The sequence below is a fragment of the Prinia subflava genome, chromosome 31, assembly GCF_021018805.1.
Source record: "Prinia subflava isolate CZ2003 ecotype Zambia chromosome 31, Cam_Psub_1.2, whole genome shotgun sequence".
In the NCBI taxonomy this organism is placed as follows: Eukaryota; Metazoa; Chordata; class Aves; order Passeriformes; family Cisticolidae; genus Prinia; species Prinia subflava.
Window position 1 is genome coordinate 1,882,046 of NC_086277.1, and position 20,714 is coordinate 1,902,759.

General features: G+C 56.8%; 1 protein-coding gene and 1 long non-coding RNA gene across 4 annotated transcripts in view; both read left to right on the plus strand.

Annotated features, from left to right (window-relative positions):
- Nucleotides 1-145: 145 nt before the first annotated feature.
- Nucleotides 146-1,902, plus strand: LOC134562907 (uncharacterized). The gene is made up of 3 exons (XR_010083279.1): nucleotides 146-608; nucleotides 1,755-1,776; nucleotides 1,861-1,902. It is a non-coding gene; the product is annotated as an uncharacterized LOC134562907 (long non-coding RNA).
- A 4,965-nt stretch (nucleotides 1,903-6,867) lies between these two features.
- The window catches only part of SNX27 (sorting nexin 27), a 34,566-nt gene continuing 20,719 nt past the window's right edge, over nucleotides 6,868-20,714 (plus strand). The window contains exons 1-4 of one of the 3 annotated variants that reach the window (XM_063420323.1): nucleotides 6,868-7,165; nucleotides 13,792-13,828; nucleotides 14,564-14,758; nucleotides 17,762-17,954. In XM_063420323.1, coding sequence (XP_063276393.1) covers nucleotides 6,906-7,165; nucleotides 13,792-13,828; nucleotides 14,564-14,758; nucleotides 17,762-17,954 — 685 coding nt within the window. In that variant the 5' untranslated portion in view covers nucleotides 6,868-6,905. Of the gene's footprint in view, nucleotides 7,166-13,791; nucleotides 13,829-14,435; nucleotides 14,473-14,526; nucleotides 14,759-17,761; nucleotides 17,955-20,714 lie in introns of all 3 variants that reach the window. The other 2 variants (XM_063420324.1, XM_063420321.1) reach the window with 2 other exon arrangements.

The window sequence follows — 20,714 nt, forward strand, 5'->3', positions numbered from 1 at the left end:
TGTGACACATTCGGGCACCTACCAGTGCGTGGCCACCAACCAGCTGGGACAGGATGGGCACCGCGTGTTCCGGGCACTCAGCCCCGAGCTGGCCCTGGAGGTGACATCGTGGGGACACTGGGGTACAGGTGACGTCACCCGGGGACACCGTGGGGGGGCTCGGACAGCCGGGATTGTCCCTGCTCTCTCCCTGGAGGTGACATGGAGGGGACATGGAGGGGACAGGGCACAGGTGGCATCACTCGTGGAGAGCTCAGACCTCCGGAACTGTCCCTGCCCTGTCCTTGGTGACATGGAGGTGACACAGCACAGGTGACATCACCCAAGGTCACTATGGGTGGGGTTTGTCCCTGCAGGTGACACGGAGGTGACACGGCACATGTGGCACCCCCAGGGTCACTGTGGGCAGGGTTTTGTCCCTGCAGGTGACACAGAGGTGACACGGCACCGGTGGCACCCCCAAGGTCCCTGCGGGGGGTGCAGCCCCCCTGGGTGACCCCAGAGTGTCCCCTCTGTCCCCGCAGTGGCCGCAGGGGTCGGTGGCTCCCTCGTGTCCCTGCTCCTGCTCCTGGGGGCCATCGCGGGCTGGCGCCGCTGCCACCGCCAGGGTGGGTGACAATGGGGGGCACAGGGGTGGCGGGACCCCCCCGGGCTTGGGGACACCGGGGGTGACACCCTCGGACCCGGAACTGAGGGGGCTGAGCCCCGCTGGGGGTCCTGGGAGGGTTTGGGGACATTTTGGGGACACCTCAGGGGGGTCCTGGGGCACCCCGGGAGGGTTTGGGGGGTCCCGGGGTGTCCTGGGGGGGTTTGGGGACATTTTGGGGACACCTCAGGGGGGTCCTGGGGCACCCCAGGAGGGTTTGGGGGGTCCTGGGGGGTCCTGGGGGGTTTGGGGGGTCCTGGAGAAATTTGGGATTTCAAGGATTTTGGGAGATATTTTGGGGATTTTTGGGGCTTTTTGGGATTTTTGGGGTTTTGGGGGGAGGTCCAGGTGGGGCTTGGAGGTTTTGGGGTCACAGAGTGTGGGGGGTTTATGATTATTTTTTATTAATTGTTTAATTTTGGGGTTTGGGGTGGCCTGGGAGGGGTTTGGGGTCCCATGGGGGATTTGGGGGTCCCATAGGGGTTTTGGGGTCCTGGAGAAATTTGGGGTTTCAAGGATTTTGGGGGGATAATTTTGGGATTTTGGGGTTTTTTTAGGGCTTTTTGGTTTTTTGGGGGGGGGAGATCCTGGCAGGGCTTGGAGATTTTGGGATCACAGAGTGCTGGGAATTTTTTTTTTAATTTGATTTTTTTTTTGGTTTTTGGGTTTTTGGGTGGCCTGGGAGGGTTTTGGGATCCCATGGATGGTTTGGGGTCCTGGAGGAATTTGGGATTTCAAGGATTTTTGGGGGATTTTTGGGCTTTTTGGAGGTTCTGGAGGGTCCAGGATTTGGGGGGTTTGGGTCTTTTTGCGGGTTTTGGATTTTAGGATTTTGGGGGGGTATTTTGGGACTTTTTGCGGGTTTTGGATTTTAGGAATTTTTGGGACTTTTTAGGGTTTCATTTTTTAGGATTTTGGGGGAATTTCCTGTTTTTTGGGGAGTCCTGGGCGGGTTGGCGGGTTTGGGATTTCAGGAATTTTTTTGGGAATTCTTGGACATTTTTGGAGTTTCCTGGGGAGGATTTTGGGGTCCCCTGACGCTGTCACCCCACTGTCACCTCATTGTCACCTCATTGTCACCCCACTGTCACCCCCCCTTTCCCCGCAGCCCCCAGGAGCCCCCAGGACAGGTGAGTGGGGGAGGGGCCCGGGGGTGTCCCCGTGTCCCCGGGTGCCACCCCGAGGCCAGCGCGGTGTCGCCGCTGTCCCCACAGGAGCCCCGCGGTGTCCCCTGAGCAGGGGGAGGTGCTCTACAGCCACGTGGTGCCCGCCAGGAGGGCAGCGGGTGAGAGGGGACACCGGGGGACACCGGGGGACACCGGAGGGACACCGGGGGACACCGGGGGGACACCGGGGGGGACACTGAGATGGCACCGGGGGACACTGGGATGGCACCGGGGGACACCGGGGGACACCGGGGGGGACACTGAGATGGCACCGGGGGGAACACTGGGATGGCACCGGGGGCGACACCGGGGGACACTGGGGGTGACAATGGGGTGGCACCGGGTGGCACCAGGTGACCAAACGCCACCCAGAGGGCAGCGGTGACATCGATGAGAATGGGCTGTGACAGTGGGGGTGGCACTGGGTGACACTGATGGACACGGGGTGGCACCGAGGGACACAGGGGTCACCGGGGGTGACACTGGGATGGCACCGGGGGACACCGGGGGACACTGGGGGACACCGGGGGTGACACTGGGGTGGCACCGGGTAGCACCGGGTGACCAAATGCCACCCAGGGGACAGCAGTGACATCGATGAGAAGGGGCCGTGGCACTGGGGGTGGCAATGGGTGGCACTGGGGGTGACACTGGGGGTGACAATGGGATGGCACCGGGTGGCACCAGGTGACCAAATGCCACCCAGGGGGCAGCGGTGACATCGATGAGAATGGGCTGTGACAGTGGGGGTGGCACTGGCTGACACTGATGGACACGGGGTGGCACCGGGGGACACAGGGGTCACCAGGGGTGACACTGGGATGGCACCGGGGGACAGTGGGGGGTACCAGGGGACAGTGGGGGTGACACCGGGATGGCACCGGGTGGCACCGGGTGACCAAATGCCACCCAGGGAACAGCAGTGACATCGATGAGAAAGGGCTGTGACACTGGGGGTGGGACTGGGTGACACTGGGGGACACGGGGGGACACGAGGGAACACTGGGATGGCAATGAGTGACACTGGGGGACACTGGGATGGCACTGGGTGGCACTGGGGGTGACAATGGGGTGGCGCCGGGTGGCACCGGGTGACCAAATGCCACCCAGGGGACAGCGGTGATATCGATGAGAACGGGCTGTGACAGTGGGGGTGGCGCTGGGTGACACTGATGGACACGGGGTGGCACCGGGGGACACAGGGTCACCAGGGGTGACACTGGGATGGCACCGGGGGACACCGGGGGATAGTGGGGGACAGTGGGGGTGACAGTGGGATGGCACCGGGTGGCACCGGGTGACCAAATGCCACCCAGGGGACAGCGGTGACATCAATGAGAACGGGCTGTGGCACTGTGGGACACGGGGGGACAATGGGATGGCACCGAGTGCACTGGGGGTGACACTGGGATGGCACCGGGGGACAGTGGGGGGTATCAGGGGACAGTGGGAGTGACACTGGGATGGCACCGGGTGGCACCTGGTGACCAAATGCCACCCAGGGGACAGCGGTGACATCGATAAGAAGGGGCCGTGGCACTGGGGGTGGGACTGGGTGACACTGGTTGATACTGGGTGGCACTGGGAGTGACAATGGGGTGGCATCGGGTGGCACCGGGTGACCAAATGCCACCCAGGGGGCAGCGGTGACATCGACAAGGATGGGCTGTGACACTGGGGTTGGCACTGGGGGTGACACTGGGATGGCACCGGGGGCTACCAGGGGACAGTGGGGGGGGACACTGGAATGGCACCGGGTGGCACCAGGTGACCAAATGCCACCCAGGGGACAGCGGTGACATCGATGAGAACGGGCTGTGACACTGGGGGTGGGACTGGGTGACACTGGGGGACACGGGGGGACACGAGGGAACACTGGGATGGCACTGGGTGGCACTGGGGGTGACACTCGGGGACACTGGGTGACACTGGGATGGCACTGGGTGGCACTGGGGGTGACAATGGGGTGGCGCCGGGTGGCACCGGGTGACCAAATGCCACCCAGGGGACAGCGGTGACATCGATGAGAACGAGCTGTGACACTGGGATGGCACCGAGTGACACTGGGTGGCACTGGGTGGCACTGGGATGTGACACTGGGTGACACTGAGGGACACTGGGTGACACCGCGGGTGGCACTGGGTGGCACCGGTGTCTCCCGTAGGGTCCCCAAGTGCCACCCCCGAGGCGCCCCAGGTGACCTACGCGGAGCTGGCGGGGCCGTGGTGGCACCCAGGGGACGGCGGTGACTACGAGAACGTGCTGTGACACTGCGGTGGCACCGGGGGGTGGCACTGCGTCCCCGAGCGCCGCCCAGGGGACAGCGGTGACATCCACGACAACGTGCTGTGACACTGGGATGACGCTGGGTGGCACTGCGTCCCCAAGTGCCACCCCTGAGGGAGCTGCCAGGTCCCCAAGTGCCACCCAGGGGACGGCGGTGACATCCACGAGAACGTGGCACCGAGTGGCACCGGGAGATGGCACTGTGTCCCCAAATGCCACCCTCCAAGTGACCCGTGCGGAGCTGCCGGGTCCCCAAACGCCGCTCAGGGGACAGCGGTGACAACGTGCAGTGACACTGGGGACACTGGGGACGCTGGGGACGCTGGGGACACCCACACACTTGTGTCCCCTCGTCCCGGGGGTGCCCACCCTGCCAGTGGCCACCGGGAGATGTCCCTGTCCCTGTCCCTGTCCCTGTCCCTGTCCCTGTCCCTGTCCCTGTCCTTGTCCTTGTCCCTGTCCCCTGTATGTGTCACTGCCCCTCTGTCCCTGTGTCCCCGTGTCCCTCTGTCCCCGTGTCCCCCTGTCCCTGTGTCCCTCTGTCCCTCCGAGCCGCGGGGATTTGGGGAAATGCCGAGAACCAGCCCAGAGTGACCCGGAGCTGCCGGGGGGACACTGGGGACACACTGGGGACATCTTGGGGACGCTCCAGGGACACTCTGGAGACACTCTGGGGACACACTGGGGGGGACACGGGGGCCACACTGGGGACTCTGGGGACACAGGATACACTGGGGACAGGCTGGGAACACTGGAGTCACTCTGGGGGCACACTGGGGACACTCTGGGGACACTCCGAGGACACACTGGGGACAGGGTGGGGTCACTCTGGGGACACACTGGAACACTCTGGGACACTCTGGGGACACCCTGGGGACACTGAGGACACACTGGGGACACTCTGGGGACACACTGGGGGACACGGAGGGGACACTCTGGGGACACCTTGGGGACACTCTGGGGACAGGATGGGGCGAGGGCATTCCCAGCTTTGTTTCCCTTCTCGTTTTCCCTTGGGATTTGCAATAAACGCGAGGAATTGCCCCAAATCCTGCCCCGACCCCGACCCGGCCCCACCCCGGGGTGCGCCTGGGCTGGGGGGGGGCACCCCAAAGGGGTCCCGGGGGGTTTGGGGGGCTGGGGGGGGGCACCCCAAAGGGGTCCCGGGGGGTTTGGGGGGCTGGGGGGGGCACCCCAAAGGGGTCCCGGGATTTTGGGGGGCTCCAGGGTCCGTCCCAACCCCTCCTCCTGCTCTGGGAGTTTTTGTCACTTTTTTTTCCCCTGGTGGGGACACGGTGGGGACACGAGGGGGACACCGTGGGGACACAGTGGGGACACGGTGGGGACACGAGGGGGACACAGTGGGGACACGGTGGGGACACGAGGGGGACACAGTGGGGACACGAGGGGGACACGAGGGGGACACGGTGGCTCCGTGGGGAGGCGACAGCCACTGGACACCCCACCCCAGGGGTCACTCCGGGCACGGGGACCCGCCGAGGTCACGGGGCATGGGTGGTGGTGCCCATGGACCCCTGAGGCCCTTGGATCCCCGGGAATGACCGTGGCACTCGTGGACCCCCAGGACCCCCAAGACCCCCAGACCCCCAGGAATGACCATGAGGCTGGGGGACCCCCAGGATCCAGAGACCCCCCGGGAATGACCATGGCACTCGTGGACCCCCCAGACCCCCCAAGACCCCCAGACCCCCAGGACTGACCGTGGCACTCACGGACCCCTGAGACCCCCAGGAATGACCATGAGACTGGGGGACCCCCGGGACCCCCAGACCCCCAGGACTGACCGTGGCACTCACGGACCCCTGAGACCCTTGGATCCCCAGGAATGACCATGAGGCTGGGGGACCCCCAGGATCCAGAGACCCCCAGGAATGGCCGTGGCACTCACGGACCCCCGGGACCCCCAGACCCCCAGGAATGACCATGACACTCGTGGACCCCTGACGCCCTGGCGATGCCACACGCGGACCCCCAGAACGTGACCCCCCCTGGCCCTGGTGGCCCCCGAGACCCCCGAGACCCTCAGCCCCCCCAAACTCCATATCCCGCAGGCCTGGCCCCGACCCCCACCCCAGCCCGCTGCTGACGTCACGCGTGTGACGTCACGACACGGTACGGCCACAAACAGCGCCCCCTTCCTGTTCCCAGGGAAACGGCGCTCTCGTTTCCATGGAGACAACCCCCGTTCCCATAGCAACAGCATCCCGTCTCCGTGGCAACAGCTCCCGTTCTCATGTCGGGCCCCCAGTCCCATGGCAACAACACCCTTCTGTTCCCATGGCAACGACACCCTTCTGTTACCATGGCAACGACACCCTTCTGTTCCTACGGCAACAGCCCCTCCCCGTTGCCACGCCCACAGCCCCTCGTTACCATGGCAACAGCCCCTCCCCGTTCCCATGTCTACACTCCACCGTTCCCATGGTAACAGCCCCCCAAGCCCACGGCAACTGTAACCCCCGTGCCCGCCCATCCCCATTCCCATGGCAACAGCCCCTCGGTTCCCATGGCAACGCCCCCTCCTTCCCATGACAACAGCCCCGTCCCCATGGCAACACCCCCATTTTCCCACGCCCACGGCGCATGCGCCGCGCTCTCCCCGCCTCTCGGTCCCTCCGACTCCATTTCCCGTCACCCCCCGCGGCCCGCGCTGCGCTAACGGCGCTCGGCCGCTCCGCGCACTCCATTTCCCATCGCACCCCGCGGCGCGGACGGGCCCGGGGCGGGTCCCTACGGCGGCCGGCGCGGGCCCGGTCTCGTGACGCGCGCCGTGCGCGGAGGCCAAGATGGCGGACGAGGAGGGCGAAGCGCGGCCGGGGGCGCGGAACGGGGCCGGGGAGGGACCCCCGGGCGGGCCCCGCGTCGTCCGCATCGTCAAGTCCGAGTCCGGCTACGGCTTTAACGTCCGCGGGCAAGTGAGCGAAGGCGGGCAGCTGCGCAGCATCAACGGCGAGCTGTACGCGCCGCTGCAGCACGTCAGCGCCGTGCTGGGCGGAGGGGCCGCCGACCGCGCCGGGGTGCGCAAGGGGGACCGCATCCTGGAGGTGTGAGTACGGGGGGGCCGCCCGCCCACAGCCCCCCGGCCCCGGGAACGGGAACGGCCCCCGCACACACGGGCAGGGCCGGGGAGGGGGGAACGGGGGTCCGGAGGGGGCGGTGAGGGGGCTCTGAGGGGCTTTGGGTGGGGGGACACTGAGCCTTTGGGGGTCTTGAAGGGGCTCTGAGGGGCCTTGGGTGAGGGCACACTGAGCCTTTGGGGGTCTGGAGGGGGCTCTGAGGGGGCTGGGGGCAGTGAGGGGGCTCGGCTGAGGGGACAGTGAGCCCTTGGGGGTCTGGAGGGGGCTCTGAGGGTGATGAGGGGGCTCCAGGAGGACCCTGAGCCCTTGTTGGGGTGTTGGGGGTGCTGAGGGGGCTCTGAGGGTGCTGAGTGGGCTCCAAGGGGTCTTGGCTGAAGGGACCCTGAGCCCTTGGGGTGCTGAGGGGGTTGGGGGTGATGAGGGGGCTCCGTGGGGACCCTGAGCAGACCCAGAGCCCTTGGGGGTCCTGAAGGGGCTCCGAGGGGCCTTGGGTGAGGGGACACTGAACTCTTGGGGGTCCTAAGGGGGCTCTGAGGGGGCTCTGAGGGCAGCCTGAGCCCTTGGTGGGGTATTGGGGGTGCTGAGGGGGCTCCGAGGGTGCTGAGGGGGCTCCAGGGGGACCCTGAGTCCTTGGGGTGTTGAGAGGGTCTCTGAGGGGTCTCGGCTGAGGGCACCCTGAGCCTTTGTTGGGGTGTTGGGGGTCCTGAGGGGGCTCTGAGGGGGCTCTGAGGACACCCTGAGCCCGTGTTGGGGGTCCCAAGGGGGCTCGGAGGGTGATGAGGGGGCTCTGAGGGCACCCTGAGCCCTTTTTGGGGTGTTGGGGGTCCTGAGGGGGCTCTGAGGGCACCCTGAGCCCTTTTTGGGGTGTTGGGGGTGCTGAGGGGGCTCTGAGGGCACCCTGAGCCCTTTTTGGGGTGTTGGGGGTCCTGAGGGGGCTCTGAGGGCACCCTGAGCCCTTTTTGGGGTGTTGGGGGTCCTGAGGGGGCTCTGAGGGGCCTTTGGTGAGGTTGTTGTGAGGGGGATTGAGAACCCCGGACCTTGGGGAGGTTTTGGGGTGTCCTGAGGGGCTGAGGAGCGGGGGCTGAGGGTGTTGTGAGCAGGGATGGAGACCCCCAGCCCTTGCTGAGGGTTTGGGGGGGATCCTGAGGGGGCTGAGCGCCCTTTGGTGCCATCTGGGGGGTGCTAAGGGGTCCTGGGGGTGCTCTGAGGGTCCCCTGGTGAGGGTGTGATGAGGATGGGGGTTCAGCCCCCGGCCCTTGGGGGGAATTTGGGGGGATCCTGAGGGGGCTGGAGGTCCCCTGGTGAGGGTGTGGTGAGGTTTGAGGGGGTTGTTTGGGGGATCCTGAGGGAGCTGAGGGTCCCCTGGTGAGGGTGCCATGAGGAGGGTGAGACCCCCAGACCTTGGTGGGGATTTTGGGGGATCCTGAGCTGGCTGAGGGTCCCTTGGTGAGGCTATGGTGAGGCTTGAGGGGGTGTTTGGGGGATCCTGGGGGGGCTGAGCACCCTTTGGTGCCGTCTGGGGGGTGTTGAGGGGTCCTGAGGGTGCTCTGAGGGTCTCTTGGTGAGGCTGTGGTGAGGTTTGAGGGGGCGTTTGGGGGTCCTGAGAGTGCTCTGGGGGTCCCCTGGTGAAGGTGTGATGAAGAGGGTGAGACCCCCCAGCCTTTGGTGGGAATTTTGGGGGATCCTGAGGGTCCCTTGGTGAGGGTGTCACGAGGAGGGTGAGATTTCTCCAACCCTTGGTGGGAATTTTGGGGGATCCTGAGCTGGCTGAGGGTCTCTTGCTGAGGCTGTGGTGAGGTTTGAGGGGACGTTTGGGGGTCCTGAGGGAGCTGAGGGTCCCCTGGTGAGGATGTGATGAAGAGGGTGAGACCCCCCCAGCCCTTGGTGGGGATTTTGGGGGATCCTGAGGGGGCTCAGGGTCTCTTGCTGAGGCTGTGGTGAGGTTTGAGGGGGCGTTTGAGGACCCTGAGCGGGCTGGGAGTGAGAGGAAAGCTGAGCCCCCAACCCTTGGTGGGAATCTGGGGGGATCCCAAGGGGGCTCAGGGTCTCTTGCTGAGGGTGTCATGAGGGTGGGGGTTCAGCCCCTGACCCTTGGTGGGAATTTTGGGGGATCCTGAGGGTCACGAGGAGGGTGAGATCCCCTTGACCCTTGGTGGGGATTTTGGGAGATCTCGAGGGGGCTGAGGGTCCCTTGCTGAGGCTGTGATGAGGCTTGAGGGGGCGTTTGGGGGTCCTAAGGGGGCTGGGGGTCCCTTGGTGAGGGTGTCATGAGGGGAGTGGGTCAGCCCCCAGCCCCTGGGGGGAATTTTGGGGGTCCTGAGGGGGCAGAGCATCCCTTGGTGAGGTTTAGGGGGGTCTTGAGGGTGCTGAGGGTCCCCTCGTGAGGGTGTCATAAGGAGGGGTGAGATCCCCCAGCCCTTTGCTGAGAATTTGGGGGGTCCTGAGGAGGGGGGACTGAGCCCAGACCGAGCCCCCCAACCGTCGCTGGGGGATTTGGGGGGGTCCTACAGGAGCCTCTAACGGGGGAACCCTCGGATTTCAACGTGGGGACCCTCCTGGGGAGGTTGGGGGGCATTTTTAGGGACAAACCCTTCAGATATTTTTAGGGATAAACCCCTCAGATTTCAGTGGGAAAACCACTCTGGAGAGGTCAGGGGGCATTTTTAGGGATAAACCCCTCGGATTTCAACTTGGGGACCCTCCTGGGGAGGTCAAGGGATCGTTTTTAGGGATAAACCCCTCGGATTTCAGTGGGAGGACCCTCCTGGGGAGGTCAGGGGGGCATTTTTAGGGATAAACCCCTCAGATTCCAACACTTCCTCCCCATTCCTGGGTCTGGTATCCTCCAGCTGCCGCTTTTTGACACCCACAATTATAACTTTGACCCTGAAAACGCCTTCCCCTGGGAATATCCCCTCCAAAACCAAAAATCCTTAAACTTTGTGGCTGTTTTTGGGCTGCAATCCCTCAAATCCCAGCTTGGGGGTCGCTGTTCCCACCCTCACGCTTCGCTCCGGGTCGCTTAATTCCAATTCCTGATTAATTCCAGGCATTTCCGAGCTGCAGGAATGTTTTTGCTGCCAGCTCTGGGACTCCGAGGGCTGCGAGGATCCCGCAGAAATCCCGCCTGGGGGTTGGCTCTGTCCCAGCTGACCCAAATTCCCGATTTTTCCGAGCCGGAGAAAGGGGAATTGTGCACCTGGATGAGCCAGCGAGGGGAGCAGCGTTCCCAGGCTGGGAGAGGAGTGTTCTGTGGGCATTGGGAGGAAACTTTCCCTCACTTTTGAGGGTTTAAATCAATTTTAAATGCTGTTTTTGGGATCAGAGGGAGGGTTGGAGCTTGGTGGTGGAATTTTGGGATTCAGTGGCCGCTGGCAGGTGAGGCCCGGGGCATGGTGTGTGAAGTAATTAAGCCTTGGTGTTAATGATGGTTAATGAAGGGGTTTGCTTGTGGTGTCCCAGTCCCCGGTATCCCTGTGGGAGCTGGAAGGATTTTCTGGGAATTTCTCGTGGTTTATCAATATATATATATATATATAATATAATATATATATAATCAATATTTCTCGTGGTTTATCCATTGATTTCCTGGGGGAAGTGACGTTATTTTGTCCCTGTTGGCTCCTGCCATATTCCAGTATTTCAATAATTCAGTGTTCCTATATTCCAATATTTCCGTTTCCCATTAGCCCTGTATTCCAATATTTCAATATTCCAGTATTCCAATTTTCCAATAGCCTTGGATCCAAATATTTCGATATTCCAATATTTCAATATCCCCGTGTTTCGATATTCTGATATTTTGATATTCCAATATTTCAGTAGTCCAATATTTCAGTATTTCGGTGTTCCCGCTTTTTAGTATTTCGATATTCCGATATTCCAATATTTCAGTATTCCTGCGTTTCAATATTCCAATATTTCGATATGCTGATATTTTGATATTCCGATATTTTGATATTCCAATATTTCAGTATTTCAGTATTCCTGCGTTCCAATATTTCAATATTCCAATATTTCAGTATTTCAATATTCCAATATTCCAATATTTTGATATTCCAATATTTCAGTATTCCTGTGTTCCAGTGTTTCAATATTCCAATATTTTAATATTCCAGTATTTCAATATTCCAATATTCCAGTATTTCAATATTCCAATATTTCAGTATTCCTGCGTTCCAATATTTCAATATTCCAATATTTTCATATTGCAATATTTCAGTATTCCTGCGTTCCAGTGTGTCAATATTCCAGTGTTTCAATATTCCAATATTTCAATATTCCTATATTTCGATATTCCAATATTTTGATATTCCAATATTTCAATATTCCTGCGTTCTAATGTTTCAATATTCCAGTGTTTCGATATTCCTATATTTCGATATTCCAATATTTCGATATTCCAATATTTCAGTATTCCTGTGTTCCAGTGTTTCAATATTTCGATATTCCTATATTTCGATATTCCAATGTTTCAGTATTCCTGTGTTCCAGTGTTTCAATATTCCAATATTTCAGTATTGCAATATCCCGCTATTCCAGGAGTGCTCTATTCCTATTTCCCTGTATTCCAAGATTCCAATAATTTCAAGTCCCTCTATTCCCACATCCCAATTTTCCTATATTCCGAGATCACTGAATTCCCACATTCCGGCATTCCCACCTCGTGCTGCAGAAACCACCCCGAAATTCCGGAGTCCCTTCCATCCCTGGGATCCCCTACGATCCCAGCTCCTGGAATTCCGGGAATTCAGGAAACACTGACCCAGGATTCCCAAAACAGCCGCGATTTCCCTTCGGAATGGGGGGACCCCCCCGGCCCCTCCGGAGGGAGCTCCCCCAAATCCAGCCCTGGAGCTCGGGGGAGCAGCCTGGGCGGGTTTGGGGGTCTCAGGGGGTCTCGGGGTGTTTATTCCCTGTGGGATTTCCTTCCCACCTCCGGGAATTCCCGGCCCCGAGGAGAGGAGTTCTGGGGAGGGAGAGCCTGAGCGAGGAGGTGGTTCTGTTCCTGAGGAATTCCTGCTGGGATATTTGGGATTTGGGGGATTTTTGGGATGGTTGGGATGTGGAGCTTGTTCTGCTCCTGAGAATTTCCTGTTGGGATTTTTGGGATGTGGAGGTTGTTCCATTCCCGAGGAATTCCTGCTGGGATTTGGGGGATTTTTGGGATGTTGAGGTTGTTCTGCTCCTGAGGAATTCCTGCTGGGATTTTTGGGATATTTGGGATGTGGAGGTTGTTCCGCTCCAGAGGAATTCCTACTGGGATTTTGGGGATATTTGGGATGTGGAGGTTGTTCTGCTCCAGAGGAATTCCTGTTGGGATTTATGGGATATTTGGGATGTGGAGGTTGCTCTGCTCCTGAGGAATTCCTGCTGGGATTTTTGGGATGTGGAGGTTGTTCTGCTCCTGAGAATTTCCTGTTGGGATTTTTGGGATGTGGAGGTCGTTCCATTCCTGAGGAATTCCTATTGGGATTTTTGGGATGTGGAGCTTGTTCTGCTCCTGAGAAATTCCTGCTGGGATTTAGGGGATGTTTGGAATGTTGAGGTTGTTCCACTCCAGAGGAATTCCTGCTGGGATATTTGGGATTTTTGGGATGTGGAGGTTGTTCCATCCCTGAGGAATTCCTGTTGGGATATTTGGGATGTAGAGGTCATTCTGCTCCAGAGGAATTCCTGTTGGGATAGCTGGGATGTTTGGGATGTGGAGGTTGTTCCACTCCAGAGGAATTCCTACTGGGATTTTTGGGATGTTTGGGATGTGGAGGTTGTTCTGCTCCTGAGGAATTCCTGCTGGGAATTTTGGGATTTTTGGGATTTTTGGGATGTGGAGGCCGTTCTGCTCCCAAGGAATTCCTGCTGGGATATTGGGATTGCCTTCAGCACTGCCATGGGAATTTGGGATGTTTTCTATGAAGGAACGGGGTGAACGTGGATCACAAGCAGGTGATGGATCTGATCCATGGAAATTCCATAAGAATTTGGGATATTTCTCCCTTTAGGAATGGGGTGAATGTAGAAGGGGCCACCCACAAGCAGGTGGTGAATCTGATCCATGGAAATTCCATGATTTTGGGGTCTTTTCTGGGAATTCCATGGGAATTTGGGATTTTCTCTCCCCAGGAATGGGGTGAATGTGGAAGGGGCCACCCACAAACAGGTTTTGGATCTGATCCATGGGAATTCCATAAGAATTTGGGATATTTTCCCTTTAGGAACGGGGTTAACATGGAAGAGGCCACCCACAAGCAGGTTGTGGGTTTGACCCATGGAAATTCCATAAGAATTTGGGATATTTTCCCTTTAGGAACGGGGTTAATGTGGAGGGAGCCACCCACAAGCAGGTGGTGGATCTGATCCATGGGAATCCCATGGGAATCCCACAGGAATTTGGGATTTTCTCTCCTCAGGAGTGGGGTGAACATGAAAGGGGTCACCCACAATAAGATGGTGGGTGTGACCCATGGGAATTCCATAAGAATTTGGGATTTTCTCCCTTTAGGAACAGTGTGAATGTAGAAGGGGCCACCCACAATCAGGTTTTGGACCTGACCCATGGAAATTCCATAAGAATTTGGGATTTTTCTCTCCTCAGGAACGGTGTTAACGTGGAAGGAGCCACCCACAAGCAGGTGGTGGACCTGACCCATGGGAATTCCATAAGAATTTGGAATATTTTTCCCTTTAGGAACGGGGTTAACGTGGAGGGAGCCACCCACAATCAGGTGGTGGGTGTGACCCATAGAAATTCCATAAGAATTTTAGATTTTCTCTCTCAGGAATGGTGTGAATGTAGAAGGAGCCACCCACAAGCAGGTGGTGGACCTGACCCATAGAAATTCCATAAGAATTTGGGATTTTCTCTCCCCAGGAACGGTGTTAATGTGGAAGGAGCCACCCACAAGCAGGTGGTGGACCTGACCCATAGAAATTCCATAAGAATTTGGGATATTTTTCCCTTTAGGAACGGCGTTAATGTAGAAGGAGCCACCCACAAGCAGGTGGTGGGTGTGATCCATGGGAATCCCACAGGAATTTGGGATTTTCTCTCCCCAGGAACGGTGTTAACGTGGAGGGAGCCACCCACAAGCAGGTGGTGGACCTGACCCATAGAAATTCCATAAGAATTTTAGATTTTCTCTCTCAGGAATGGTGTGAATGTAGAAGGAGCCACCCACAAGCAGGTGGTGGGTGTGATCCATGGGAATCCCACAGGAATTTGGGATTTTCTCCCTTTAGGAATGGCGTTAACGTGGAGGGAGCCACCCACAAGCAGGTTGTGGACCTGATCCATAGAAATTCCATAAGAATTTTAGATTTTCTCTCTCAGGAATGGTGTGAATGTAGAAGGAGCCACCCACAAGCAGGTTGTGGACCTGATCCGTGCCGGTGAGAAGGAGCTGGTGCTGACGGTGCTGTCGGTGCCGCCGCACGAGGCCGAGAGCCTGGAGCCCCCCGAGGAGCCGCTGGGGCCGCCCTTCTACGACTACAGCGAGAAGCAGGCGGTGCCCATCTCCATCCCCACCTACAAACACGTGGAGCAGAGCGGGGAGAAGTTCGTGGTGAGGAAAACGAGCGGGTTCGGGGCATTTCACAACCGGGTCTGGCTGGTGGTGAGGGTAAGGGGGGGTTGTTGGGATGAAATAGTGGGGTTTGCCCAAAATGGAAGGGGTTTTCTCTGAAATGGAAGGGGTTTTGACCAAAATAGCAGAGTTTTTACCTAAAATGGCAGGGTTTTCCCCAAAAGAGCAGGGGTTTTCCCTAAAAAAGGGAAGGTTTTTCCCTAAAAAATGGCAGGGTTTTTCCCTAAAAGAAAGGCAAGTTTTTCCCTAAAATGGCAAGGTTTTCCCAAAGGAGCAGGGTTTTTCCCTAAAAAAAGGGAAGGTTTTTCCCTAAAATGGCAGGGGTTTGCCCTTAAAAAAAGGGAAGGTTTTGCCCTAAAATGTCAGGGTTTTGCCCAAAATGGCAGGGTTTTTCCCTAAAAAAAGGGAAGGTTTTTCCCTAAAAAATGGCAGAGTTTTTCCCTAAAAAAAAGGGAAGGTTTTGCCCAAAATGGCAGGGTTTTTCCCTAAAATAGCAGGGTTTTTCCCTAAAATGGCAGGGGTTTGCCCAAAGGAGCAGAGTTTTTTCCTAAAACGGCAGGGTTTTGCCCAAAATGGCAGGGTTTTTTCCCTTTAAAAAAGGGAAGATTTTGCCCAAAAGAGCAGGGTTTTTCCATAAAATAGCAGGGTTTTGCCCAAAATGGCAGGGCTTTTCACAAAAATGGCAGGGTTTTGCCAAAATAGCAGAGTTTTTACCTAAAATGGCAGGGTTTTCCTCAAAAGAGCGGGGTTTTTCCCTAAAAAAGGGAAGGTTTTTCCCTAAAAAATGGCAGGGTTTTTCCCTAAAAAAAAGGCAAGTTTTTCCCTAAAATGGCACGGTTTTGCCCAAAAGAGCAGGGTTTTTCCCTAAAAAAAAAGTCGGGGTTTTGCCCAAAATGGCAGGGTTTTGCCCAAAGGAGCAGGGTTTGGCCCAAAATGGCAGGATTCTTCCTCAAAACAGCAGGCTTTCTCCCAAAACAGCAGGGTTTTCCCCTAAAGCAGCAGGGTTTTCCCCTAACACAGCAGGGTTTTCCCCTAACACAGCAGGGTTTTCCCCTAACACAGCAGGGTTTTCCCCAAAATAGCAGGGTTTTCCCCCAGAATAGCAGGATTTTTCCCAAAATAGCAGGATTCTTCCTCAAAAGCAGCAGCCCTCCCCTGCTGCCCCTCCCCGGTGTCCCTCCGTGGTGTCTTTGTCCCAGGAGAAAGAAGCCACCAAAATTTGGGGCTTTGGGTGAAACAGGAGGACTTTGGGATCTGTCGGTGTTTCATGGGAAGGATCCACGATCCTGAATCCCGAATTTTGGGATTCCTGGAACCCCGGGATCAGCAGGGACACCCCGCAGCTCCGGGCTCAGGGCATTTCCCCAAACCCTTCTCTCCAGGAGGGTGGGCACAGCCGAGCCGCGGGGAAGTTTGGGGAATTTTTGGGGAATTTTTGGGGAATTTTTTGGGAATTTTTGGGGAATTTTGGGGAATTTGGGGGGAATTTTGGGGGAATTTTGGGGGAATTTTGGGGGAATTTTGGGGGAATTTTGGGGGAATTTTGGGGGAATTTTGGGGGAATTTTTGGGGAATTTTTGGGGAATTTTTGGGGAATTTTTGGGGAATTTTTGGGGAATTTCGGAGGAATTTCGGAGGAATTTCGGGGGAATTTTTGGCAAATTTTTGGCAAATTTTTGGCAAATTTTTGGGGCAATTTTGGGGCAATTTTTTGGGGATATTTGTTCATTCTGGGCCCATCCCCAGGTGTACAACGTGTACATGGCGGGGGCACCAGCTGTGCTCCAAGCGTTACCGGGATCCACCATCCTGAATCCCGAATTTTGGGGGAATTTTGGGGCAATTTTGGGGAATTTTTGAGGAATTTTTGGGGAATTTTTTGGGAAATTTTGGAGGAATTTTTGAGGCATTTTTTGGGAATTTTTTGGGAATTTTGGGGGAATTTTTGGCAACGTTTGGGGGAACTTTTTGGGGATATTTGTTCATTCTGAGGCCATCCCCAGGTGTACAATGTGTACATGGCGGGGCGCCAGCTGTGCTCCAAGCGCTACCGGGATCCACCATCCTGAATCCCGAATTTTGGGGCTTTGGGTGAACCAGGAGGAGTTTGGGATCTGTCAGTGTTTCATGGGAAGGATCCACGATCCTGAATCCCGAATTTTGGGATTCCTGGAACCCCGGGATCAGCAGAGACACCCCGCAGCTCCGGGCTCAGGGCATTTCCCCAAACCCTTCTCTCCAGGAGGGCGGGCACAGCCGAGCCGCGGGGAACTTTTGGGGAATTTTGGGGGAATTTTGGGGGAATTTTTGGGGGAATTTCGGAGGAATTTTTGGGGAATTTCGGAGGAATTTCGGGGGAATTTTTGGGGAATTTTTGGGGAATTTTGGAAGAATTTTGGGGGAATTTTTGGCAAATTTTTGGCAAATTTTTGGGGCAATTTTGGGGCAATTTTTTGGGGATATTTGTTCATTCTGGGCCCATCCCCAGGTGTACAACGTGTACATGGCGGGGCACCAGCTGTGCTCCAAGCGCTACCGGGATCCACCATCCTAAATCCCGAATTTTGGGGGAATTTCAGGGGAATTTTGGAGGAATTTTTGGGGGAATTTTTGGGGAATTTTGGGGGAATTATTGGGCAATTTTTGGGGAATTTTGGAGGAATTTTGGGGGAATTTTGGGGGGAATTTTTCTGTGGAATATTTGTTCATTCTGGGCCCATCCCCAGGTGTACAACGTGTACATGGCGGGGCGCCAGCTGTGCTCCAAGCGTTACCGGGATCCACCATCCTGAATCCCAAATTTCGGGGGAATTTTGGGGCAATTTTGGGGAATTTTTGAGGAATTTTTGGAGAATTTTTTGGGAAATTTTGGAGGAATTTTTGAGGCATTTTTTGGGAATTTTTTGGGAATTTTGGGGGAATTTTTGGCAACGTTTGGGGGAACTTTTTGGGGATATTTGTTCATTCTGTGGCCGTCCCCAGGTGTACAACGTGTACATGGCGGGGCGCCAGCTGTGCTCCAAGCGTTACCGGGAATTCGCCATCCTGCACCAGAACCTGAAGCGGGAATTCGCCAACTTCACCTTCCCGCGCCTGCCGGGCAAGTGGCCGTTCTCACTGTCCGAGCAGCAGCTGGACGCCCGCAGGAGGGGCCTGGAGGAGTACCTGGAGAAGGGTACGAAATCCCAAACCTCAGAATCCCAAACCTCAGAATCCCTGCTCGGCACTAAATCCTGAGCCTAAAAATCCCTCATCACAAAATCCCAAACCTCAGAATCCCTGCTTGGCACAAAATCCCAAACCTCAGAATCCCTGCTCGGCACAAAATCCTGAGCCTCAAAATCCCTGCTTGGCACAAAATCCCTCATCACAAAATCCCAAACCTCAAAATCCCTGCTCGGCACAAAATCCCTGCTCAGCACAAAATCCCAAACCTCAGAATCCCTGCTTGGCACAAAATCCCTGCTTGTCACAAAATCCCAAACCTCAAAATCCCTGCTCATCCAAAATCCCTGCTCATCCAAAATCCCTGCTCATCCAAAATCCCTGCTCAGCACAAAATCCCTCATCACAAAATGCCAAACCTCAAAATCCCTGCTCAGCCCAAAATCCCTGCTCAGCCCAAAATCCCTGCTCAGCCCAAAATTCTGAGCCTAAAAATCCCTGCTCAGCCCAAAATCCCTGCTTGTCACAGAATCCTGAGCCTCAAAATCCCTGCTCATCACAAAATCTCTGCTCAGCACGAAATCCTGAGCCTCAAATCCCTGCTCAGCCCAAAATTCCTCGTCCCAAAATCCCTGCTCGGCACGAAATCCTGAGCCTAAAAATCCCTCCTTGTCCTAAAATCCCTCATCACAAAATGCCAAACCTCAAAATCCGTGCTCAGCCCAAAATCCTGAACCTAAAAATCCCTGCTCAGCCCAAAATCCCTGCTCGTCCCAAAATCCCTGCTCCTCGCAAAATTCTGAGCCTCAAAATCCCTCCTTGTCCCAAAATCCCTCCTCATCCCAAATTCCTCACCTTAAAATCCCTGGTCGTCCCAAAATCCCCCACCTCAAAATCTCTCCTCATCCCAAAATCCATCACCCCAAAATCCCTGCTCAGCCCAAAATCCCTGCTTGGTACAGAATCCTGAGCCTCAAAATCCCAGCTCAGCCCAAAATCCCTGAGCTTCAGAATCCCTACTTGTCCCAAAATCCCTCCTCATCCCAAATTCCTCACCTTAAAATCCCTGCTCGTCTCAAAATCCCCCACCTCAAAATCCCTCCTCATCCCAAAATCCATCATCTCAAAACTCCTCACTCAAATCCCTCAACCCAAAATGCTTCATCCCAAAATCCATCCTCATGCCAGAATCCCTCCTCATCCCAAAATCCCTCATCCCAAAATCCCTCATCCCAAAATCCCTCATCCCAAAATCCCTCTCCATCACCCTCAAATCTCTCCTCATCCCAAAATCCCCCACCTCAAAATCCCTCCTCATCCCAAAATCCATCATCTCAAAACTCCTCACTCAAATCCCTCAACCCAAAATGCTTCATCCCAAAATCCGTACTCATGCCAGAATCCCTCCTCATCCCAAAATCCCTCATCCCAAAATCCCTCAACCCAAAATGCTTCATCCCAAAATCCGTCCTCATGCCAGAATCCCTCCTCATCCTAGAATCCTTCATCCCAAAATCCTTCATCCCAAAATCCCTCATCCCAAAATCCCTCATCCCAAAATCCCTCTCTATCACCCCCAAATCCCTCCTTGTCCCAATCCCTCACCCCAAACCCTCACTGGCTCTCCCAGGGGTGTTCTGGGATCCCCCAGGGGGGTTCCTGCTCCATTTGTGGGATTGCTCCGGGAGCTTTGGGGAGCCTGGGTGGGAATTTGGGGTGAAACTCCTTGGATCCACCTCGGAGGGGGTCTGGATCCATGGGGGGACACCAGGGCAGGGAGAACAGGGGGTTAATGGTGTCAGAGGTGACACAGGGAATGGACCCAGGGGACAGGAGGGGACGCAGGGGACAGGAGGGGACCCAGGGGACAGGAGGGGACGCAGGGGACAGGAGGGGACCAAGGGGACAGGAGGGGATCAAGGGGACAGGAGGGGACCAAGGGGACAGGAGGGGATGCAGGGGACACTCTGTCACCTCAGAGAGGGTCTGGATCCATGGAGGGACACCAGGACATGGAGAACACAGGGTTAATGGTGACCCAGGGGACAGGAGGTGACAGAGGTGACCCAGGGGACAGAGGTGACCCAGGGGACAGGAGGTGACCCAGGGGACACTCTGTCACCTCAGAGAGGGTCTGGATCCATGAGGGGACACCAGGGCAGGGAGAACAGGGGGTTAATGGTGACAGAGGTGACACAGGGGACAGGAGGGGACCAAGGGGACAGGAGATGGCCCAGGGGACAGGAGATGACAGGGGAGGAAACCCAGGGGACAGGAGGGGACCCAGGGGACAGGAGTGGACCCAGGGGATAGGAGGTGACACAGGGGACAGGAGGGGACGCAGGGGACACTCAGTCACCTCAGAGAGGGTCTGGATCCATGGAGGGACACCAGGACAGGGAGAACATGGGGTTAACAGTGACCCAAGGGGACAGGAGGGGACCCAGGGGACAGGAGGTGACAGAGGTGACCCAGGGGACAGGAGGTGACAGAGGTGACCCAGGGGACAGGAGGTGACCCAGGGGGCACTCAGTCACCTCAGAGAGGGTCTGGATCCATGAGGGGACACCAGGACAGGGAGAATAGGGGGTTAACGGTGACCCAAGGGGACACGAGGTGACCCAAGGGGATGGGAGGTGGCCCAAGGGACACTGTCACCTCAGGACAGGGAGAACACAGGGTTAATGGTGACCCAGGGGACAGGAGGGGACAGAGGTGACAGGAGGTGACCCAGAGGACAGGAGATGACAGAGGTGCAGGAGTTCCCCTC